General features: G+C 37.3%; 6 protein-coding genes and 2 non-coding genes across 12 annotated transcripts; 3 read left to right on the top strand and 5 right to left on the bottom strand.

Moving 5' to 3' along the window:
- Positions 1 to 97: 97 nt before the first annotated feature.
- rps-29 (Small ribosomal subunit protein uS14) lies at positions 98 to 829 on the bottom strand. Its single transcript, NM_001393266.1, has 3 exons — positions 759 to 829; positions 460 to 559; positions 98 to 191 (listed from the first exon to the last, which is right to left on the bottom strand). Exons 1-3 carry the CDS (start codon positions 818 to 820, stop codon positions 183 to 185), a joined length of 171 nt encoding a protein of 56 aa, NP_001379573.1. The 5' UTR covers positions 821 to 829; the 3' UTR covers positions 98 to 182.
- On the bottom strand, positions 262 to 387 carry B0412.7. The gene has a single exon (NR_003423.1). It is a non-coding gene; the product is annotated as a small nucleolar RNA B0412.7 (small nucleolar RNA).
- B0412.6 lies at positions 603 to 730 on the bottom strand. The gene has a single exon (NR_002634.1). It is a non-coding gene; the product is annotated as a small nucleolar RNA B0412.6 (small nucleolar RNA).
- A 566-nt stretch (positions 830 to 1,395) lies between the features above and the next one.
- Positions 1,396 to 9,059, top strand: snt-2 (Synaptotagmin 2). Its single transcript, NM_064860.6, has 8 exons — positions 1,396 to 1,719; positions 4,981 to 5,184; positions 5,438 to 5,605; positions 5,648 to 5,818; positions 6,802 to 6,922; positions 7,529 to 7,662; positions 7,709 to 7,810; positions 8,315 to 9,059. Exons 1-8 carry the CDS (start codon positions 1,627 to 1,629, stop codon positions 8,429 to 8,431), a joined length of 1,110 nt encoding a protein of 369 aa, NP_497261.2. The 5' UTR covers positions 1,396 to 1,626; the 3' UTR covers positions 8,432 to 9,059.
- Positions 9,037 to 11,426, bottom strand: ppm-1.G (Protein phosphatase ppm-1.G). Of its 2 annotated transcripts, NM_171075.8 has the most exons (5): positions 11,294 to 11,415; positions 10,597 to 11,246; positions 10,207 to 10,536; positions 9,849 to 9,974; positions 9,037 to 9,762 (listed from the first exon to the last, which is right to left on the bottom strand). In NM_171075.8, exons 1-5 carry the CDS (start codon positions 11,402 to 11,404, stop codon positions 9,504 to 9,506), a joined length of 1,476 nt encoding a protein of 491 aa, NP_741086.1. In that variant the 5' UTR covers positions 11,405 to 11,415; the 3' UTR covers positions 9,037 to 9,503. The 2 variants fall into 2 exon arrangements, with proteins under 2 accessions (NP_741086.1, NP_001359798.1); NM_001373838.3 differs by having other exon boundaries at positions 9,044 to 9,762; positions 10,597 to 11,426.
- A 397-nt stretch (positions 11,427 to 11,823) lies between these two features.
- Positions 11,824 to 16,917, top strand: dagl-2 (sn-1-specific diacylglycerol lipase). 3 transcript variants are annotated; one of them, NM_171860.8, is made up of 10 exons: positions 11,824 to 11,928; positions 12,002 to 12,117; positions 12,162 to 12,305; positions 12,370 to 12,551; positions 12,609 to 12,780; positions 13,342 to 13,505; positions 14,074 to 14,151; positions 14,271 to 14,623; positions 15,166 to 15,542; positions 16,077 to 16,917. In NM_171860.8, exons 1-10 carry the CDS (start codon positions 11,834 to 11,836, stop codon positions 16,445 to 16,447), a joined length of 2,052 nt encoding a protein of 683 aa, NP_741085.1. In that variant the 5' UTR covers positions 11,824 to 11,833; the 3' UTR covers positions 16,448 to 16,917. The 3 variants fall into 3 exon arrangements, with proteins under 3 accessions (NP_741085.1, NP_001022575.1, NP_001370332.1); NM_001027404.5 differs by lacking the exon at positions 14,074 to 14,151 and having other exon boundaries at positions 12,364 to 12,551; positions 16,077 to 16,908; NM_001384013.3 differs by lacking the exon at positions 14,074 to 14,151 and having other exon boundaries at positions 11,826 to 11,928; positions 16,077 to 16,905.
- Positions 16,918 to 16,974: 57 nt separating this feature from the next.
- Positions 16,975 to 20,808, top strand: alh-11 (Aldehyde dehydrogenase domain-containing protein). Of its 2 annotated transcripts, NM_001393264.1 has the most exons (7): positions 16,975 to 17,540; positions 18,124 to 18,268; positions 18,907 to 19,167; positions 19,478 to 20,143; positions 20,192 to 20,429; positions 20,479 to 20,555; positions 20,606 to 20,808. In NM_001393264.1, exons 1-7 carry the CDS (start codon positions 16,995 to 16,997, stop codon positions 20,734 to 20,736), a joined length of 2,064 nt encoding a protein of 687 aa, NP_001379574.1. In that variant the 5' UTR covers positions 16,975 to 16,994; the 3' UTR covers positions 20,737 to 20,808. The 2 variants fall into 2 exon arrangements, with proteins under 2 accessions (NP_001379574.1, NP_001379575.1); NM_001393265.1 differs by lacking the exon at positions 16,975 to 17,540 and having other exon boundaries at positions 20,606 to 20,807.
- Positions 20,809 to 20,969: 161 nt separating this feature from the next.
- Positions 20,970 to 21,715, bottom strand: cyn-6 (Peptidyl-prolyl cis-trans isomerase 6; the record flags this gene model as incomplete). The annotated part of the gene is made up of 2 exons (NM_064856.7): positions 20,970 to 21,471; positions 21,518 to 21,715. The coding sequence occupies 2 exons, from the start codon at positions 21,713 to 21,715 to the stop codon at positions 21,064 to 21,066; spliced, it is 606 nt and encodes a 201-aa protein (NP_497257.1). The 3' UTR covers positions 20,970 to 21,063.
- Positions 21,716 to 21,821: the final 106 nt, after the last annotated feature.

The following is a 21,821-nucleotide window of genomic DNA, read 5'->3' as shown; positions in this document are numbered from 1 at the left end:
TGAACGGTTTCTACTATCCCTTCCCCAATAAAAAAGTAGTCCTCCTCCAGATTTGAACCGTTTGTTTTATTATTCACATAAAATTATAACATAGACATTATGCCAACAATTTATTGATTGAAGACATGAAGTTAACAATAACAAGATTTGACGAGGCGGTTGCAGACGTGGACGCTGGTTGCTCAATCAAGCTGAAAAAAAAATAAGTTGACAGATAATAAAATACTTATTTATTTTAAAGTATATTTGCAGTAAGTTCAGGTTTGTTTGCTGATCTTGAACAGGAACTCTAAAAGCTGATGTACCTGTCTTCGAGACATCAATTCTATCTTGCAGACTAAACTAAACGTCGAAAAGCACAGGCATTCGCGTAATGGACATCTGCTCATCCTACTTGAACTTTTAAATATTATTTTAGTTGGATAAGGTTCCTTTTTTGCATAATCTAGTTAAATTTACCTTCTTGAATCCGATGTCTCTGGCTTGCTCGCGGAAGCATCTACGGCAGAGATCGAGGCCGTACTTGCGGATAAGTCCGTGGTGTCCAGCGCAGACGCGGCTGAAAAATTCAGATAAATGTATTTGAAATACACCAAGTTCAGGTTTGTTTGCTGATCTTGAACATGAGCATCAAAATATGAAGCACATGTCTTCGAGACATCAATTTTATTTCGCAAATTTAACTAAACGTCAAAAGGTAAAGAGCCTTTTCGTAATGGACATCTGCATTCGAAATTTTTGATGAAAATAATACTTACCAGGAGCGGGATCCTGGTCCGAACTTGCGTGGGTGAGAGAACCACAAATTTTGGAAACCCATTGTCGAGAGCTGAAATGGAAACAAAATTAACATCTCAGAATGCAAAATGTTTCGAAAAAGCTGTAAACGGAGGAAAAAAGCGGAAAACAAGAAGACGGTGAGAAAAAAAGCGAAATGCGTCAAAAAATCGATAATTAAAGCAACAACAGCATTTTCCGTAAAATTTCGTTATTTTTCGAAATCTTTCCAGAAGAACTAGTTACAAAACTTCTAATTTAATTCTGCTACTTATAATTACGGAAACAATCGTTTTCCTTGCAAAAATATGGAAAATAGATCGAAAAACTTGATTTTCGGCCAAGAGGCAGAAAATACGGGCGATTTTAGCAAAATGTTGACGTTTTTGGTGAGAAAATGCACGAAATTTTGATTTCCAACAAAAAATTCATTTATTTTCGAATTTTTAACAACAAAAAACACAAAAATCCATCGAAAAATAGGCCAAAAGGAAGAAAAACGCAATTTTTGCAGAACACTCCGCCACTCGGGTACGGTCACACTCGTTTCACGTGTGTCAAAGTCGCGGCGAGACCCACACCAAGACTGCTCCGCCTCCTTCGGGTCGTTTAGGAGGGAGGAGCCGCGCTTTTGAATGGAAAAACGACAGGAAAGAACATTTTTGTGCTCCAAAATTTTTTCAGACAAAAAAATTCGAAAAATCTGAAATTTAATTATATTATTCACGATTTTCGTACTATGTAGCGAGAAAACACCCTAGAAACTCACTATTTTAACTATTTTTCCCCGTTTTTTTATTTCACTGATAACATTTTCTCACTGATACCGCCACAATCAATTATTCAACCATGTGGGCGACCGGAGCAATCGTCTGCTCGCCAGTATTCCGGATTTTGTCGACGTGTTGTCCGATTCGTCGTGGCGTGCCAACGTCGAATGGGGTGAGTGGCTATTCTGATTTTCTTAAAGAGCTAAAAGCTGACAAAACTTCGTTTTTAGTTCGAAAAATTCCTAATAAAAATTTAACGAAAAAAAATTAAAAAACACTACCCGGAGTTTAACCAAAAAGTTTTCACACCAAACTGTGCACACTACTCATTGCGCCAACTGAACACGAAATTTCAAAACATTTTTGGTAAAAATATCGAAAAGTAGATCATTCGATTCTAACAAGAGAGAACAGAAAAAACGTGGACAAAAAAGCGAATTAACTCGGTTCTTCTACTCTTTTTTACTGCCGGGTCGTTAAACATTGGCCACTCGTACGAGTTGTGAGTGTTGCGGCACAAAAATGGAGAAAAAAAGCTCATCAAAAATTCATTTGTTGTCATTTTCCCATTGATGACGTGGAAAATTAAATTATTCGTTACTTTTTTTGGAGATGCGGATCTAATTGACTTAAAATAGTAAAAAAAAAGAACCGAAAATAGAGTTATTTCATCGAAAATAAGCACATTCAAGCATATATATATTCGCACTGCCTCGTGGCTACAAGCCAGGGGTGGGCGGCAATTGCCGTTCCCCAAATGGCAAATTGCCGGAAATTTTCGATTCCGGCAAATTGCCGGTTTTCCTATTTCTCGCAAATTTTCAATTCCGGCAAAGTGCCGATTTGCCGGAAAAAATCGTTTGCCGCCCACCCCTGGTAGAAACCATTTAAATTTTAAATTTTCAAAAAAATTTAGTCAAAATTTTTTTTTCACTGGTTTATCAAAACATTTTTTAAAATTTAAAATTTAAAGTGAAGAAATCCCAATATGATAATATATGTATGCGCCTTTAAAATTACTGTAGCTTTAATTTTTTAAAATTGGATTTCGCGTGGCGAGACCCATTGCGCCTTCCTGAAAGTGCCACAAAGCACGTTTCATTGTAATTTTGACTGAATCCGGGTGGACTTTTCGATTCTCGTTACTTTTTAACGAATTTTACAAACACGTATTAAGGAATTTTATAAAAACCACTTGGTTTTAATTTTTTCTGTACGTCTCTATTTTTGAAAAGATCTTATTGAAACCAACAAACCGACCTTTTTTTAAAAGATTTCTTAATTTTCTCTGAAAAAAAACACCGTTGAATCCTAATTTTCGCCACTAACGTATTCAAAGAGTTTTCGGCCAAATGTCTAGTAAATGATGTGGCTGCTCTAAGCTCGAGCTTAACAATTCTAGAGTATTTTTCCACGAAAATAAGCTGCTGAAATCCGTCATCTTTGCTTCGTCTTCCCCATTCGCCTGAAAAAAAAACAAGTTTGTGTTCCTCCAAGAAGCTTCTGCTTTCCGAGCCCCCTTCGCCAAAATACAAACGACATCGGAAACAATTCATAAAATACAACATGTCTTTTCTACTTCCCATAACATCTTCTTTTCTGTCTTTTTTTTTCTTCAACATGACACGCCAACGACCGAGCCGATGATGTGCTCTTCGAGAGCCTTCCCCGAAACGTATTCGGGGGAAAAGGATAGGCAACCTTGGAAGGGCGCCGAAAAAATGGAGAAGAAGAGGAAATTTGAAATTCCGAACAAAAAATTCCCCCTATTTTTCGCATCGCCGACGATCTAACCAAAGGGGCATCACACAATAAAGTGCGGGAATAGAAAAAGCACTTTCTGATGTCTGATGACACGGGGTTCTGGCCTTCCTCGTTGCATTTTTCGCGCTCCATTGACAATCGCCTGCCGGGCAACGCATGGGAAAGCCGTGTACTCCACACGCAAAAATACATTTAGGTTTAAAACTAAAACCGAGCCGCGACGCGACACGCAACACGCCGTAAGTCTACCCAGGACTTGGCCGAGCCAAAATGGCCTAGTTCGGCAAACTCTTACATTTCAATTTATGAAGGAAGTCAGAACCGCGTGTCTGGAGTTCTCCGGCATTTCAGATTTTCGGAACTTGGCAATTACCGACAATATCGAGTTGCCGTGAAGTTGTGGAAGTTTTACTCAAGTTTAAATATGAGGTTTAATAAATTCCACCTTCTAAATTCTCCAGAAGAGCCAAAACTTGTGAAGTCTAAGACATATAGTATTCAGATTGCCAGAGCCCTTAATCAGACCCACCGAAAAAAAATTAGCCTTTTTTGACAAAAATATGAGATTCTAGCTACTAGGCCCTTCTGGCAAGCCCTACCCTCAGCCCTACGTTGCTACTAATATTGAACATTCGGTTTTTCCGCTACTTGCGTTGTTTTTGCGCTGTCTTATCAGAATTATCCAAAACTAGCGATCTCATTAATTTTTTGTCGAGTTTTGCTTTTTTCCTAATATTGGAATGAGAAAACGACACGAAGCCAACAATTTTTCCAATCTTTTTCTTTTTTTTCCACAACCACAACCAACTTCACTAATTCCACCTGCAAGGGGGGTTTTCCGCAAAAAAACGTCATTTTTCCGGGGAACTTTTTTTCGACAATTCCAGGTATTTAAGATAACTTTTCTTGTCGGATGCAGACAAGAACTGTGTGCCGTCAAATCCTTACTAATCCAAATATGTGCAACTCAGCATCTTTTGATCACCTTTAACATAATGATAGAATATGGATAATCCGCTCAATTTTCGGCAGTGAAAAAGATGAAGAAGATGAATCTAATCCATTGAGGCAAAAATATGAAGAGCCGGGGAGCTTGAATATTAGATAAATTAGATATTGATAAAAGAAAATTTATGGGCAAGGGGATCAAAGTTAACTTTTCCAAGTAAATATGCATTGTTCAAGGATTTATGGGGATTTACTTACACAAACTTCTTTTGAAGTGAAAGGTTGGTCTTTAAATTATAAAATTCCAATAAAGGCCAATACGTGGAGTCAGAATGTCTTATTTTGGTTTGACTTTCAAAGCGAGAGTTGAGACGGAAACGTCTCATCTGATTCCGCATGGTTGAGAGCAGCACAATTTTCTGGAAAAATATTCCCGCATTTTTTGTAGATGGAACTGTAGCGACATACTGGCACCACGTATAGGTTGGAAATTCAAAACTTCGGTACTCTCAATTATCAAATTGTCGAATAAACAAAAATTCGAATGCGCCTCGTGTATTTTGTATTGAAATTAAGAAGTTAACAAACTATCTGAAACACGTGTTACCACAATTTTCAGAGACCAGCCTAGAATGGGGCAAACTTTGCCAAGTCATCAAAATGTTGTCAAATACGATTCCCGCGCCAACGTTAAATCAAAACTGAAACTCGATTATTACAGTACCACCCTCGCCCAAAACACGTGGACATTGGAAATGGCGCCGTACCAATTCTATCGTCAAAACCCATCACTGTACAGCCTACAAACAGCGACTACTACGAACCAGTTAACAATGGAACACTTCCTTTGTCTTCAAGTGGTGCCCTTATAAAGCAGTATGGAAATATTCACTTCCGAGTTGAATATGACTTTGAGCAATCCAAGGTAAGAGCAAGCAGACCGTGTCGGTTTATGACGTACCCTGCGTCTTAGGCTAAATGACTAACACATATAATCCCCTCTGTCATGCACTTGGGCACACACACACATATATCTTTTTCTAAGAAATTGCTCTCGCTGCTCATAACGAGTCAATGCATAACATTCGAGTTATGAAGATAAGCGAGAAAAAATATGCTCCAAAGTTCTTTGTTAACTGGAGGGGAATGGGGTATGTCTTCTGATAACCTATTTTCAGCTCTCCGTGACTATCGTCAGTGCTTCTGATTTACCCGCAATGGACCGGAATGGGATGTCAGACCCTTATGTTAAGGTGTACGTTCTGCCAGAGAGAAAACAGAAATTTGAAACCAGAATCATCAGAAACACACTGAATCCCACATATAATGAAACGTTCCAATTTTCAGTAAGATCAAAAACTCTAGGCAAATAAGCAGAATATTTTCAGATCCCGTTCAACGAGCTCCACTCAAAAACTCTCATGTTGGTGGTATATGACTATGACCGATTATCGAAGGACGATAAGATGGGTCAACTGTCCGTGCCACTGGAGTCAATTGATTTTGGAATTACTACTGATATCGAACGACCTCTTCAGAAGCCCGAGAAAGACGATGAGGTACTTTGGGAGTAATCTGTCTTGCTTTTAAGGACAGCGCAAGTAGCAGCTTCCATATAAGGCAATTCCTAAATTGTTGAATAATCGAAAAAAAATTGTGACGTCAGAATTTTTAAGTCATGTTTTGCCACGTTTTCCAGGCAGAAAACAAGCACCTAACAGGCCACATGCCCTTTTTTTTGATTTAGGATCCTTTGTTAAGATATCTCATGTTACATTAGTTCCAATTTCATGATGTTTGGTGATTCTTATTTTGAGGTGTTCTTTTATTTTTCGTCCAATTTAGCTCACTTTTAATTAATTCGAAATATGGGAATCTGTATTTTTACAAAATTAATCTGGAATAAAGTGAAAATAGAAAAATTTTTCATCCAGTGCTCCAGTTTTATCCGAATCTGAGCTCTTGTTGCAACTTATTTAAAAGGTGTTCTCTCGAAGGAAGTAGACCGTTTTCTATAGTTACCAACAGACCCCAAATCTCATAGTCAGTTTTGTTTAATATTTTTCTAGTGGCTGGCCTCACTTCAAGAAGAGCACAAATCAACGTCCCTCTCTAGACAAACTGATTCGATCATCGTTTTCGTCTTCATGTCCGTTAGTGTATAGTTTATCTGGAAAACAAAATTGAAGAACGCACACCCTTATCCGTCCGTCTTCATGAGAGAGAGAGAGAGGGCTTGACATGACTCTTTGAAAAACGAAATGCACGTATATATGCTTGTGACAGACTTTTAATTTGTATCCAAACACATGCCAAAATCCATCTTCGTTTTCCGCTTTTTTCGTCTTTCAAATATCCGCTTAGAGCTCAGAACGGCGAAAAATGGCGAACAAGAGAAACGCCAAAAAGATGAAAAATAAGAAGATATGAAATAACGGGGTGTGTGGTTTTTTTTGGGGCGGAAAGTGGAGGGGCGCGAATCTGGAGTGGAACTTGGGAGTACTAGGTTTTTGAAGAAACTTTAATAAATTTATGATTCCAGAAAGAATGCCGACTCGGTGATATTTGCTTCTCCACTCGGTACCGACCTGCAACCGGTACAGTAACCCTTACGATCATGGAGGCCAGGAATTTGAAAAAGATGGATGTTGGTGGTTCTTCAGGTGAGCAGAAATCTTCTAGATTTTTCTGTCAAATTGTGAAAGCCACGTGACAAAAACTCTACTCTCCAAATCAAACGTCATTTCACTTCTTCTTCCCAAAACTATAGACTACTTACAAGACAACAATTAGTGACCCCACTCTAGAGCCCTAAATATCCTCCAATTCCATGTGACATCTTGTGGGGTAAGAGGACGCAAGTTTTTTTTTGGGTTTTTGTCGGAGAAGAGCAAACAGATAAAAATGAGGCAAGGGCACCACTATTGAATTTCATAGAGTTTTGCATTAGGAAGTTGCAACTTTTCGTAACTTTATAGCTACACTAGAGACCTTTAAAAGACAGAATTGGACAACTGAGGGATTAACATTTATTCTTCGAAAACATCATAAAGACGAGATTGTTTTGAAAAAAAATGGATACGTAGAAGATTTTAGAAGAACACTTTCAAAAGTGTCTCCACTTATTCCTAAGAACCCCATTACCAGAAATCTCTAAACGCAACTTTTCTTATAGTTAACTAGAATTTTAACTTGAAAATAAGTTACGAATTTGTTGCGCTTTTTGAAAGATCATGTTAATCTGAAAAGTACCAAACCCAAATTTTCAGATCCATACGTAAAAATCTACTTACACCACGGACGAAAGCTGTTAAGTAAGAAAAAGACGTCGAGAAAGTACAAAACCCTGAATCCCTACTACAATGAGAGTTTCCAATTCAAAATTGAGCCACATATGATTGAGGTGTGCTCTATTTTTAGAATGAGAGGATTACAGAGAAAAATTGCAGAAAGTTCATCTGATTGTGTCCGTCTGGGATTATGACAAGATGAGCAAGAACGACTTTATCGGAGAGGTGACGTTGGGCTCCAAGCATTTGAATTTACCGCAGGTAGGGTTTTTGGAGCAATGGGGTGTTTAACTTTTTGATTAAAAAAATGTCGACTGAAGTTGTGGTCCATAACAGCGGTATTCGCAAATTTGAAAATTTGTCGTGCTGAGTACAACTCCGAAAATGAGCAAATCATTTACTATATATATAGCGCTTATTCCGTTTGTCCATAGTTTGTAGTCTTTGTAGTCTGCGAAGTTTTAGCTTCTGGAGGGATAGTGAGTTGGGGTTAGTGTAGGGATATAGTCGGGGTACTGTAGTGGTACAATGGTGGTACGGTAGGAGTACTGTATGATTACGGTAGTTTCAGAAAAATTGGTTTTCAGCTCCAGAAGTCGGGGGCCGCGCCGGAGGTGCGGTCCACGGCTGGTGTTTTATATTTCTAGGAACCTTATATTACTTTCAATGATTTTTTGAACAAAATCAATAGTTTCGGTCAAATTTTTTTGAAATCCGATTTGAAGGTCCGTAACTCCATCAAATTAAAAAAAACTGTGCTTTCAGATCACCCACGCGTGCAGCGAACAGTGGGCTGAAATGATGACGTCACGGAGGCCTGTAGTTCAGTGGCATACGTTACAAGAACGGATGGAAAAGGAGAAAAAGAAGGATGATGACTAATGTTGAGAAGCGCTCCATTGCGAATTTCTTGAATTTTTTCCGGGTCTCGTTAGGTTTTGACGTGTTTTCTGAATTTATCCGTATTTAAGATAATGCGTTTGAGTACTTATGGCGCTACAGTAATCTAAACGTTTTTTTTTTGTGAAAAAATCAGTTGACAGGTTTCTGGCAATAGTTTTGAACAAATTTCGTTCGTAAAACTTCCTAAACAGATTTTGTGGAGCTTTCTAGCAAGTTTTTGAACATGTTTGAGATTACTGTAGCGCCAAAAGTACGTATATTTGTTGGAAAACTTTGAAATTTTAGTACCGCTAGCTAATTTTTTGAAATTATAATTTTATAAACTACTCGGATTACTGTAGCACCGAAAGTACGCAAATACCACTCAAAACATAACATCTTACAAAAAATGCAGAAAAAACAAAAAATCCTAACGAGACCTGGAAAATCGAAAAATTAACCATTTCTCACGATAAATAATATCTTTGTAAATTCATATCGCCCCCACTATTTAGTTATTTTTAGTCGTGCATTTATTTTTTTGGATATTATATATTGCCATTTTCCGGTGCATTTTTTTGTATATATTTGTTGGTTGAACGTGTATCATAAATGATGTCATTGGAATTTGATTTTTGTAAATATCATAAAGAAGATAAAGAGCAAACATCGAAGAAGGAATAAGTTACACGAGAAGAAACAATTTAAAAAAAAAACAAGAGAATGGGAATAAAAAGTAGCGACTGATGATGAGGATCAAGTGATGTGGAACGGGTGGTGGTGGTTGGGAAATGTCGGCCATCAGGATAAGAGCAGTGAATTTCAGGATTTTTTTTGTGTTTTTAAGAGAAAATCTAAATTTTTCGACAAGATAAAAAATTTTGCCAAATTTTTTGCAATATTAAATTTGAAAAACGGGAGAGGCGGTACTTTTGAAGTAATAAAAACCATAGAATTCAAAATTTCCAAATCCGGATGGCAAATCTAAACGGGGGAAAAAGGGAATTTTAGGGAAAAAAACGTTGTTGTCGGAACTATTTTAGACCTAGAAAACCAACATTTAACGATATAATCACTTGGATTTGCGATCAAAAGTCGTACAAATAACAGTCATATTATCACAACCGGTACCGTCTCCGTCAGTTGAATCGGCAAGGCATGCATCGCAGAGAGCATCACACACTTCGGCGCATGAAGATCCTTTTGCAAGAAGGTCACGGACAAAATCGACGACTTGTTGAGATTCCATTGAGTTCCAGATTCCATCACAAGCCACGACGATGAACTCGTCCTCTGGTGTGAGAGCTTCGATTTTGACGTCCGGGAGTGCTCTGAAAAAGTTAGTACTGTAGAGTTAAAGATATCGAAAAATAATCATGACTATGCCTATGCCTAAGAATAATCATGAAAAACTAACGTGATCATCTGCTCCTTGAGCCCCAATTCTTGATTCTTCTTATAAGCGTGATCACCGAAAGCCCGTGACAAATTCAGTCCTCCGTTGACCCGTCCATCTTCGATTTGTCCTCCAGCAGCATGAATTCTGAAAGAAATTTGAAGTAATTTTTGGGAAAATAAGCGTTTTTCCTAGTTTTCTCATTAAAATCCTGATTTTCAGCAAAATATTCCGGCATTTTTTCTTGAAAAATGAAAATTTTTCGGCATAATTTCTCTGCAAAGTAAAATTTTCAGCGCTTTTCTTTCAAATTTACACGGAACAGAGAGGCAATACAAAAAACATCGATTTTTTTCGAGGAATTTACTGAAATATCTACCTATTAGTCTCTACTTCATCTTCTGGCTTGTGATCCACAGACAAATCCACAGCCTTTCCATTTCTGCAGAGCACGGCACGAGAATCTCCAGCGTTCGCAACGATAACCTTGTCCTTTCCAACCAAGCAAACGCATGCAGTTGTTCCAGAATCCTCCCCAGGAACCTCTGCTCCACCGGATCCCAAAAGCAATGGAGCCAGGCTGCCATCTACCATTTCCTCGTCAGATTGCTCGTCTTCTGCATCCTCATCATCTTCCTCCTCATCCGCAACAAATTCCTTGTCCGAATCATCTTCGTCTTCTTCTTCAGTTGCAACTCCGTCCACGCCGCTGAAATAAGAAATTAGAAATATAAATTATTTTAAATTTAAAATTCGCTAAAAAAAATACCTTGAAGAAGATGGAGCAGTTTCCGCATCCGTTTCGCTTTTCGATTTCTTGGCTTCTGATTGAATAGGAGATTTTTGACATCTTTTTTGTCCCTTCTTCTTTGGAGATCCTTCTTCTTCTTCCTTATCTTCAGCATTTTCAATGACAACTTCGGCAGATGCATCCTCATTCTCTTTCTTTTCTTCAGTATCATCTTGTTCCTCTGCTTCTTCTTCGTCTTCATCCTCATCCTCAGAGTCATCCGAAACATCTCCCTTAGCCAAAAACGCAGAGAGAAGAGATTTCCCAACTCCAGCTCCACCGTATCTTTTGAGTAGCTCGGCAAGAGGAACGCTTGCTTCTTCAATTGTGTCAATGCGATCTGCTTCATCTTCCGAATCGGCTTCCCCGCCTGCTTTCTTCGGTTTTCCCTCATCTCCAATATCCTTTAACTCCTTCATCGATTCCTCGGCACGAATGAAGTCATCGAAATCAACGAAAGCTTTCTGAAGACACTCGGCCACATCATCGGCTTCCCAGAACTTTCGTTCTTTCAAAAAGTCGGGAAGTTTTGCAGAAGTGAATTTTGAGACTTCTGTGCCACCGTGACCATCATAGACACCAAACATGTGCCAGTCTGTGTGTAAATCGACTACACAATTGTGGGCGTCCTGGAAATTTTTTAAATAAAAATATTCAACATTTTTAAAATCCATACCTCCTGATTGACTCTCCAACCTTGCATTGTGGTACACGCATAGCTTAGCCCATTTCCAGAGCCTTCCTCCTTCTCTTTTTCGATAATTGGCTTGTTCAGATAAGCTCCCATTATTTCATAACCTGGAAAAACTGAAATCGGCCTATTTTAGACAATTTTGAACGCTGGGACAAGCATTTACGGATTTTTACAGGTCTTACATGAAATTTTGAGTACAAAACTTAATTTTTAATACATAAACAGGCGAAAAACTAGAGAAAACTACGGATAAAACGAGAAAAATTAGTTTCTAAATTTTAAAATTTGAAACACGCCATTGAGATTTCTAGGCCACGCGGCCGGAATCCTAGGCCTCGGCCACGAATTTCAAACGCGCTCCAACGATAATTCTCAATTATTTTTTCTCTAATTTTTATTTTTTATCCAATATTTCTCAAATTTTCACGGAAATTGCGAAATTTTTAATGTGTCACACTTTGTGGGCGTTGTCTCTCAATTAGAAATAAAGAATAACAAAAAAATCAACTTCCAGGCAATGCGATGCCCTCGCTAGTCGCTTTTAACCGACAATGGAATATCGGAAGCGACGATTTCGTATTTCCAGAGATTACAGAGGCTTTGGTTAGGCTATCATGGTGAGTAAAGCTTATTTAATTGAAAATGTTAATATTTAAATGCATTAGAATAAATTTCGATTTACTTTTCCAGGGTCGCCTTCGGAGTTTCCGTCTTCGTTTTCCATTTTCCGCTTGCCTGTTCTACTCACAATCTAACTCTTCAACTTCTCGGATTATTAGTGATAAATGTGATAACTATACTATTAGGTAAGAAAACACCTGAATTTTAGCTCATTTTTATGGATTTTCAGCAATTTTAACTGCTGTAATCTCCGCCAGAGGAACAATAATGAACTCACAGCCCAGAAAGCTAATCCCACGGCTTTTGTACATAAGACTTCCGATTTTCATAGCAGAAATTGCTCTAACAATACTGGCAACGATTCACGCTTTTAGTAAGTTTTATTTTTGAACAAATATCCAACAAAAATAAAAATTAACAAAAAAACAAAGTTTTAGAATCCACAAATGGCGGAGAAGGCTGCGATTTCGCAACAATTGCTCGAGTTACAATAATTCTCGAATGGTTTTTGATATTCACCGCGTTTGCTGGTTTAGTTATCGTATTTCATTTGACTGAAAATGAGCTGGAGGATAGTGCATCGATTGCTCAGAAATCCTGGAGCCGGCGGATGAGAATTGTTGGTTTTTATAATTCTTCAGATAATAAAAATTTAAAAATAAAAACAATTTTTCAGTTCAAAATTGGCCAGGATCATTCAATGCGTGTTGCTCTTGATGATCTCGCTATTCTCATATCCTCATTCTTCGTTGATTCGGATTTAGTGCCAAGTGATGTTGTTGCAGGGCTTCTACTCGCATATCATTCCCCAAATAATCAGTATCCGCCTGTCAAGGATAAAGAACATGGTACAATGACCTTAAAAACCTTTGAAAAAAAATCTGTTTTTTGTGATTTTTTCTCAGAAAAAGTCGCCGAAAGTGAAAATTTTTGCTGAAATCTAAAAAATTGTTTTTAAAAAATCTCGGGAAATTTCAATTTAGGAATCTCAGAGTAAATTCAATGTAAATTAAAGATTTTCTGAAAAATTTTTGCTGAAATTTTGAGTTATTAATGGGGTTATTCAAGTAATGTAGCAAAATGTATTTAAATACATTTGTGACGTCACAAATGTATTTAAATACATGTTTTTATATACTTAAATACAGTTGTGACGTAATTTTTCTACACTTTTTAATTTTCCGACACTACTTGAATAACCCCATAAGTAATAAAAAATTCCTATAAAAGCTGTGAAATTTTCCCGCCATAAAAATAAATCGGAAATTTGAATTTTTGAATTTCACGCCGAAGAAAAATCGAAAATTTAAATTTCCCGCTGAAAAACATGAGAAACTTTGAATTCCACCCAAAAGAAAATCGAAAATTTGAAATAGATTTTTAACAAAATAAAATAAGGTTTTTTCCAGAATCCGTTCCAAAATGGATGAATCTCAAAGATGCCGAATATTTTCTACATCATGCCACGTGTGTCTATGGATGGCCGACTTATATTCTTTACAATTGTGGCCTCAAATCAATATATCGACTATTCCGAAAACTTCAATGCTGTGGAAGAATGCGTTGTGCTCAGGTAATTTTTTAAATCAAGATTAAACTAACAAACGCTGAGCTTCTACTTCTTAATTTGCTGCTTGTTCTGAATGTTTTAATTAAAAGAAAAATATTAGAAAAAAGTACTAAATTTGGCTTAATGCTCAAAATTTCGACGATCAAAAGATGCAAATTTCAAGATTTTCACTAGATTTCGAGAATGTTCGAATTTTTTGAACGGTCTTTTTTTTGAATTTTCATCTAAGTTTGCCAAATTTTTGTCAAAATATATATATCGCTTTATCTTTGAAAATTAGTCGGTGATTCTTTAATTTTTACCGAATACGCCAATTCTGCATTTTTTTTGAAAAAGAAATGGCCTCAAAACGACCGTAACTTTGCAGATACCGTACTCGCTAATATTTTGCAATTTTTTTGTTGTATTTCTCAATTTTATCTGCTCCAAATAATTAAAGTTTCAATAATAAGAAAATATTGTATTTCTGCAACCAAGTTTTCATTTTTCTAGAATTTTCACAAGAAAATCTAGAAATTTTTAAAAAGTAATACAACTAATCCTTAATATATTTGATTTACGTGTGTCTTAGAGTCCGTGTGTGGTACAGCAACAACGAAGAGAACGTATCGAGTTAACGGAGCTTTCTAACGGGAAATTAGTCAAAAAGGTACGGGTGATTGTGTTGTGGTGATGGTTTTTCAGTGCTTTAAAACGGCAAATGCACGATTTTAACCAATTTTTCAATATTTTTGATCATCTAAAAATTGATTTTAATTCGATTTTCAGGGCAAGTCAATGGTAGTGGAGGATAATTGTTGCTACTGTAACACTGCTGCCGTGGTCCTCGCTAATGAAGCTCGTAACATTGATCTTCAATTCATGTCATTCCGGAATCGAGTTTATGAAGTTCCATTCGCAGTGATTGCTGATCACGATAAGAAATCAATTGTGATAACGATCAGAGGATCATGTTCACTAATTGATCTGGTCACAGATTTAAGTCTTGAAGATGAGCTTATGACTGTAGATGTGGATCAAGATGCGACGTTACGGGAAGATGAGGAAATTGATAAACGAGGAGATGTACGAGTTCATCGGGGAATGCTCAGAAGCGCTCGATATGTTTTTGATACGTTGAAGTAAGGACGCCTAACTGACGACATACCAAACATTAAAACTTGTCGATTTTTGAGTTAAAGAAATTTTTAAAAAAGTTTCAAAATTCAATAAAATATGCTCAATTCAAACAAAAAACTGTGTTGATTTTTAAGTTCAAAAAATTGAAAAATTCTGAAAATTGAAAAATAGCATTTCGGTTTTTCGAAAAAGTGTTATTTCGAAAAAAACATTTTTTTGAATTAAAAATCTAATTGTAAGAAAATTTGAAAATTTTTTAGAAACCATCTAATTTAAAAACGTTTTTTTTTCGAATTTTCAATTTTTCGAATATAAAAATATCAAAATTTTCGTTCCAATTGTGGGATTTAGTAATTTACAAAATTAAAATATTTTACTTTTTGAAAAATCTTTAAAAAATTACGCTTTTGGTATCGCAAAAAAGCTTTCCGCCGAAAAAGATCAAAAATGTTTCGATTTTTGAGTTTAAATTTTTTTAAAGTTTAAAAATTCCATACAATATGTCCAATTTAATGCATATAATAAAGTTTCTTTTTTTTTTCAGCAAGAACAAAATTCTGAACGATCTATTCATCAGTAATCCCTCCTATCAATTGGTAGTTTGTGGCCATTCCCTCGGTGCCGGAGTCGGTTCTCTTCTAACAATGCTCCTAAAACAAGAATATCCATCAGTAATATGTTATGCGTTTGCACCGCCCGGATGTGTGATCAGCGAGTTTGGACAGGACGAAATGGAGAAATATGTGATGAGCGTTGTTTCGGGAGACGATATCGTATCGCGAATGTCATTTCAAAGTCTACATCGACTCAGGGAACGCGTTTTTCAAGAGCTTCTTGCTTGTCAACGAGCTAAATATGAGATTCTGATACGTGGCGTTTATCAGCTTTTTTTCAAATATCCGTGGGGAGACGAGCTTTCAGGTAATTTTGTCGAAAATTTGAGAAAAAGTGTTTAAAAAATGGAAAAGTGCAAAATTAATTTCTTTCAAAGAATTCGGGAAACAAATTCTTTCTTTTTTTTTGAGAAAATTAGTATAAAATTGCAAAAGTCAAACCAAATTGGTATTTTCAGAATAAAAAATTACAAAAAAATCTGAGAGTTGCACATTTATTCACCTTTATTGATTTCTTTCTTGATTTTAATGAAAAAAAAAACTGAATTTTCATTATTTTTGGCAATTTTAGCCTTTTTTCAATTTTCTCCAATATCCTTAAAATATTCTGTAATTCGTAAAAAAAAAAAAAAGAAAAGAAAACCACCTAAATTAAAGAAAACTTCGATTTTTCCGGGTTTCCCAGATTTCACCAAAAATTGAAATAGCTAGGTATCATAGTTCTGCAAAAAAAATAATTGAAAATGAACAAAAATCGTGGTTTGAATTTTACTTCTAAAAAAGTTGCAAAAAAAAATTTCTGAAACAATTTATTAATTTTATCAACAAGTTCCGTTTCCAGGTGTGCCACGTATTTCCGCATCACCTGATTCTCCAACAACGCCGGACATTGAGTCAGCGCTCCTCACACGTCGAAACTCGTATGGTGCATCCGACCCAACATCAGAAGCCTCACCAACACCTCCGCAACGAAATCCGAATCACAACAAACGTCTTCAACTTTACGTTCCGGGACGTGTAATCTATTTGTCCGCTGATCAAGACACTGGTGCCACAGTGGAAACGTGGATTGATCCAAAGTGTCTGAGTGATGTGAAGCTATCAGTATCAGTACTATCAGATCATTTACCGGCGGCGGTTCAGAAATTCCTTAATAGTGCAGCTATTACCTTTGAGCAACGAGAAGAAATCGTGTCTAGTCAACCAGTTTGATGAAAAAGTTACTTTTCCACGTGTTTTTCAGTCCAAAACCCTGTCATAATTACTCCATCTATTGCATTTTGAAAAATCGAACACAAAACCGGTTTCCTAGAACAGAGAAAAATAATCACACGTTGTCAGAGAGCATTTCCCTAGTCACTCACACATTCCCCTTTTGCATAATCAATAGATTTCGGGGGATTTCACTGTAAAACACCCAAATGTTTTAAAGTAAAATCCACATTTTCCAAAACCCCATTTTTGTTTTTAAAGCCATTTGTTTTCGAAGGTTTAGTGGTTTTTTTTAATTAAAAATCATATGGCATAATCAGTTCACCCATTCCCTTATCAGTTTGTCCTTGAAGGGCGCACACCCCTTTGCTACTCGCATCAGATCCTCTTCTCTTTTCTTGTAATTGATTATTTTCACAAAAAAAGTAATTAAATTTATTCTTCTGTGTAAAAATCAATTTTTTAAAAATTTTCGCGTGCTTCTAACTACACATTTGGTACTAACCACCTATTCTCATATCTTCCAGACGAAAAAAACCCCCAAGAAATGCTGAAACCCGGTGACGTGGTATTCTACTCCCGTGGCACTGAATCTACGGATTTTTGTGACGCCGTCGAGAAAGTTGTACCTGACAACACGTATTACCACGTGGCAATCGTGTCAGAACGTGGAACCATTGTCGAAGCTACTGGAGACGGTGTCCTAGAGTATAGTCTCCAAAAATCTATTGAGGAGAACCGGCCGGGGTGCCTAGAGATCTTGGAAGTGGCAAATTGCTGCGAGAAAGTCCTAGAAGCTGCCGCCACATGGAGCTGGACTAAACTTGGGTTACCGTACAACGACCTGTTCGCTGCGGACCTTATAAATTCTGACGGAAAAGAGTCGTATTACTGTAGTCAGTTGATAACAGCGGCGTTTGAATTTGCCGGAGTCGATATGAAGTGGCCGGCACACACGTTGAATTTCAACGACAAAAATGTGAATCAAATCAGTTTTTGGAATGAATATTTTGAGAAACGCGGCAAATCTCAAGTACCTCAAGGCGAAGAGGGATCGCATCCAGCGCAATTGAGAAGAAGTCCGAGACTTCTGGTGTGTTGAAGTCCTTTTAATCTACAAAAAAGGCGGGAAATTTAGTTTTGAATGGTGTGGCTCCGTCAGTTTTCCGATTTCTTGAAGACAATAAAACAAAAGATTATTTGATTTTACGAAAAATGCCTAATTTTCAAATTTATTACACAGACGCAAAAATTCACAATTTTTAGCCAAACTTACGGTAACCGGTTTTGACGCGTCAATTTTTTTGCTAAATGCTAGGTGCTGCGCATTTGAAGAGTACAGTAATTTAAACACAAGAATTTGCCGTGTCGAAACCGGGTACTGTATTTTTGGCTCAAAAATCTTGAAATTTCGAAAAAAAAAAATTTAATTAAAAAACTTGAAAAGATTGACAAAACTTTTTTGTTGATTTTTCGAAAAATTTAAATAAAAATAACCAAAAAAAATGACGTCACACAAAACGAGAGCAGAAAAACACGCGTGATGTCACACCATACGAAATTAAAATTCCCGCAGTTTTTGAAATTTGAAAAAAATACACGTGACCACTTACTCTCTAATCCATGTTTTATTTTCATTTCAATTCATTTTTAGTTTTTCATCCATTGAGTTGCAGTTAAAAATGCGAATCTTCCCTAATCTTATCAATCTGAACAGCCTGACGGAAACGAAGCTTCTCGAATTATCATCACACTTTGTGGCTGGAAACCATGTGGAATTCCCGTCAGATCGCAAATTTGAAGTGATTGAACCCAGGAGTGGTAAGTTAAAATTAATTTTTTTTCCAAGTTCAACTGAATACAACTGTAACTTCTGTTCAGGAAAAAAATTCAAGCAAATTTTTGAATAAGGAATGTATTTAAATCAGGCGGCGTTCGTCAAATCGGCAAATTACCAATTTGCCGGAAATTTTCAATTCCGCCAATTTGCGGATTTGCCGGAAATTTTCGAATCGATCAATTTGCCAATTTGCCGATTTGCCGGAAGTTTTCAATTCCGGCAATTCGTCGTTTTGCCGATTTGCCGGAAATGTTTAATTCCGGCAATTTGTCGTTTTGCCGTTTTGCCGGAGATGTTCAATTCCGGTAATTTGCCAATTTGCCGGAAATTTCAATTCCGGCAATTTGCTGATTTGCCGGAAATTTCAATTCCGGCAATTTGCGGATTTTCCGAAAAAATCATTTACCTCCCACCCCGGATTTAAATTATATGAATCTACAAAAAATAAAAAAAATAAAAAAACTATTTAATTTTTTTGAGTTGAAAAAGTTGTTCTCGACTTTTTTCCAAAAAAAAAAAACTGCCAGATGGAAAAAAAATGTTTTTTAAACCATCGAATCTTTCCATTTCTCAATTTTAATAACTTTTCATCTGAAAATGTTTAAAACATTTTTTTCAGGAAAACCCATGGCCACGTGGCACTATGCAACTAGAGATCAAGTCGATTTGACAGTGAAAGAAGCCAAAAAAGCACAAAAACAATGGGCAAAATCTTCATGGATGGAACGAAGCGAAATTCTGAAAAAGACTGGAGATCTTCTGAAAACTCATTGCAACGATATTGCCTACTGGGAGTGTATTAGTAATGGAAAACCAATTGCAGAAGCAAAAGCTGACGTGCTTTCTTGTGTTGACACTTTCTATTTTTATTCCGGAATTGGTAAGTGCATAATAATGTTTGGTTCTAGAAAATGACGACAACTGCAGTCATGATAAGAGATTTTCAAAAAACAATAAGCGTTCTCTAATTTTTGATTTTTTGAGTTGTTTTGTAGGTGTTCTATAGCATTTTGATATCAAAAAATTATAGAAAATTCATTTTCGAATACCCTGATTAGATATGCGCTTTCTAAATGGCTGCCTACAGTAAGATATATGTGACGTAACCCAATTCAAATTCCCGCTCATCTCCCGTTTTGGCATAATTATCAGCAACAAATGACATACAAATCCTGATCTCCAAAATCTAGCATCTGACCTTCTCGGTCAACACGTTCCACTCGATGCTTCTCGTTACGCCTATACACGCCGTCTTCCTGTTGGAGTGGTCGCCGCCATCGGTGCCTGGAACTATCCAATTCAAACATGCTCCTGGAAAACTGCACCAGCACTGGCCTGTGGAAATGCTGTCATATATAAGCCCAGCCCGCTGTCACCCGTAACTGCACTGATATTGGCTGAAATTTTGAAAAGTGCTGGACTACCGGATGGAGTGTTCAATGTTATTCAAGGTGACGCTGAAACTGCACAAGATCTCATTCATCATGATGGGGTATCAAAAGTATCATTCACTGGAAGCATCCCAACTGGAAAGAAAATCATGAAAGCCTGCGCCGATCGAAATATCAAGCCAGTAACCCTGGAACTTGGTGGAAAATCCGCATTGATCGTGTTCGACGACGCCGATATCGACTCGGCGGTGTCTTGTGCAATGATGGCTAACTTCTACAGTCAGGGACAAGTTTGTTCTAATGCTTCAAAAGTTTTGGTTCATAAAAGTGTGCTGAAGGAGTTTACGAAGAAGTTGGTAGATCACACGCAGAAGATGAAAATTGGTGACCCTTTGAAAGAGGATACTCAAGTTGGATCCCATATTTCTGCAGAGCATCGTAACAAAGTCGAAGGGTATATAAGTAGTAAGTTTAGAAATTTAAGTAGATTCTCAATAGTACACCATTATTTAGCTGCCATTGCCGAAGGAGCCACCAAGCTTTGTGGTGGAGATCGTGTGGCCGTTCATGGCCTCGAGAATGGATTCTACTTGTCTCCATGTATTTTAACAGGCATTACACCCAAAATGACAGTATATCGGGAGGAAATCTTTGGATCCGTACTTCTAATCATTCCATTTGATACCGAAGATGAAGCTATTAAAATTGCAAATGACACCGATATGGGATTAGCTGCGGGTCTAGTCACGAAGTAAGAGTACCCTATTAAAGCATGTTCAATGAAAATCTCATTATTCCAGAGACCTCTCAAGATCCTATCGAGTATCTGAGCAGTTGAATGCTGGAAACGTCTATGTCAATACCTATAATGATGTTTGTAAGTTGCTCCGAATCCCACTAGATCTAGAAAAGAACCTGTAATTTCAGCGCCACTGGTTCCATTCGGAGGAGTCGGAGAATCAGGATTCGGACGTGAAAACGGAACAGCAGTACTCGAACATTATACTCACCTGAAGTCGGTCTTTGTCAATACCGGAACGTGCCCCAACCCATTCTAATGAGTCTTCAAATGTACAAATCTTTATACTTTACTAGTTAGACGAACGGATCGAGAATAAATTATTGCTTTTAGAAGTGTATTTCAACTTCAGAATTGAAACCAATACTCCACAAAGTTATGATATAGTGTTTTTGGTATTTCGAACATTGGCAAGTCAGGTTGCTCAATTATTAATACTATTACAAGTTCCAAAACGTAGCACATCCTGACAGCGCTGTATAATCAAGTACTGAAACAAAACACGTTTATTAGAATTTTAGAAAGTAATTATAGTACATTCAACAAAAATACACATATTAATTGGAAAACCCGTAGATCATTAGGTTTAATTAACTCCTGCTCTGGCGACAGTGAATGGGTTCTCTACTGGAATATGTCCAGCGTTGGCGATGACAACATCCTCAATTGGCCGATCTCCAGCTCCTTTTGGTGTAGCCTCGATCTCACGAACTACGTCCATTCCTTCCAGGATCTTACCGAACACCACATGCTTTCCATCGAGCCATGAGGTTTTGGCGGTAGTGATGAAAAATTGAGATCCATTGGTATCTTCTCCAGCGTTGGCCATTGACAACCATCCTGGTCCGTAGTGTTGAAGCTTGAAGTTCTCATCTTCAAAGCGCTCGCCGTAGATCGATCGTCCACCGGTTCCGTCGCCACGTGTGAAGTCTCCACCTTGAATCATGAAGTTTTCGATGACACGGTGGAACTTGCTACCAACGTATCCTTCTCCCTGAAAATATTAAAGTCTACAGAATTTAATTAACAAACTGAAATACCTCAGCTCTCTGTGCCAACTCAACGAAATTCTTCACTGTCTTCGGCACGACCTCTCCGAAAAGTCCGATGACGATTTTCCCAACAGGTCTTCCTCCGATCTCCATGTCAAAGAAGACCTTGTCAGTGACACGTGGTCCACGTGCCTCGGCTGACAAAGCCAGAATGGCGAGAACGAAGAAAAGAAGAGCACGGCTCATCTGGAAACTTGTTGAGATTTTGGATGCTCATTTTCATAGTAATATAATTAGAGTAGTATATGGTAAAAGTCGGATTTGACATAAAATATGATTTTTAAAAAAACCT

This window comes from Caenorhabditis elegans, chromosome III (genome assembly GCF_000002985.6).
Source record: "Caenorhabditis elegans chromosome III".
In the NCBI taxonomy this organism is placed as follows: domain Eukaryota; kingdom Metazoa; phylum Nematoda; class Chromadorea; order Rhabditida; family Rhabditidae; genus Caenorhabditis; species Caenorhabditis elegans.
This window is presented reverse-complemented; position numbering and strand designations above follow the sequence as displayed.

What these genes read in the sequence shown, in the direction of transcription:
- ppm-1.G (NM_171075.8), bottom strand. Translation starts at nt 11,404, where the DNA reads ATGGGAGCTTATCTGAACAAGCCAATTATCGAAAAAGAGAAGGAGGAA. An exon ending in GTTGGAGAGTCAATCAGGAG is followed by an intron (nt 11,247 to 11,293) that starts GTATGGATTTTA and finishes AAAAATTTCCAG; the next exon opens with GACGCCCACAATTGTGTAGT. An exon ending in GATGAAGTAGAGACTAATAG is followed by an intron (nt 9,975 to 10,206) that starts GTAGATATTTCA and finishes AATTTCTTTCAG; the next exon opens with AATTCATGCTGCTGGAGGAC.
- alh-11 (NM_001393264.1), top strand. Translation starts at nt 16,995, where the DNA reads ATGCTGAAACCCGGTGACGTGGTATTCTACTCCCGTGGCACTGAATCT. An exon ending in AGTCGAAGGGTATATAAGTA is followed by an intron (nt 20,144 to 20,191) that starts GTAAGTTTAGAA and finishes ACCATTATTTAG; the next exon opens with CTGCCATTGCCGAAGGAGCC. An exon ending in GCTGCGGGTCTAGTCACGAA is followed by an intron (nt 20,430 to 20,478) that starts GTAAGAGTACCC and finishes TCATTATTCCAG; the next exon opens with AGACCTCTCAAGATCCTATC.
- snt-2 (NM_064860.6), top strand. Translation starts at nt 1,627, where the DNA reads ATGTGGGCGACCGGAGCAATCGTCTGCTCGCCAGTATTCCGGATTTTG. An exon ending in GCGTGCCAACGTCGAATGGG is followed by an intron (nt 1,720 to 4,980) that starts GTGAGTGGCTAT and finishes CGATTATTACAG; the next exon opens with TACCACCCTCGCCCAAAACA. An exon ending in AGCCCGAGAAAGACGATGAG is followed by an intron (nt 5,819 to 6,801) that starts GTACTTTGGGAG and finishes TTATGATTCCAG; the next exon opens with AAAGAATGCCGACTCGGTGA.
- dagl-2 (NM_171860.8), top strand. Translation starts at nt 11,834, where the DNA reads ATGCCCTCGCTAGTCGCTTTTAACCGACAATGGAATATCGGAAGCGAC. An exon ending in GCTTTGGTTAGGCTATCATG is followed by an intron (nt 11,929 to 12,001) that starts GTGAGTAAAGCT and finishes TTACTTTTCCAG; the next exon opens with GGTCGCCTTCGGAGTTTCCG. An exon ending in TATGTTTTTGATACGTTGAA is followed by an intron (nt 14,624 to 15,165) that starts GTAAGGACGCCT and finishes TTTTTTTTTCAG; the next exon opens with CAAGAACAAAATTCTGAACG.
- rps-29 (NM_001393266.1), bottom strand. Translation starts at nt 820, where the DNA reads ATGGGTTTCCAAAATTTGTGGTTCTCTCACCCACGCAAGTTCGGACCA. An exon ending in GGACCAGGATCCCGCTCCTG is followed by an intron (nt 560 to 758) that starts GTAAGTATTATT and finishes TGAATTTTTCAG; the next exon opens with CCGCGTCTGCGCTGGACACC.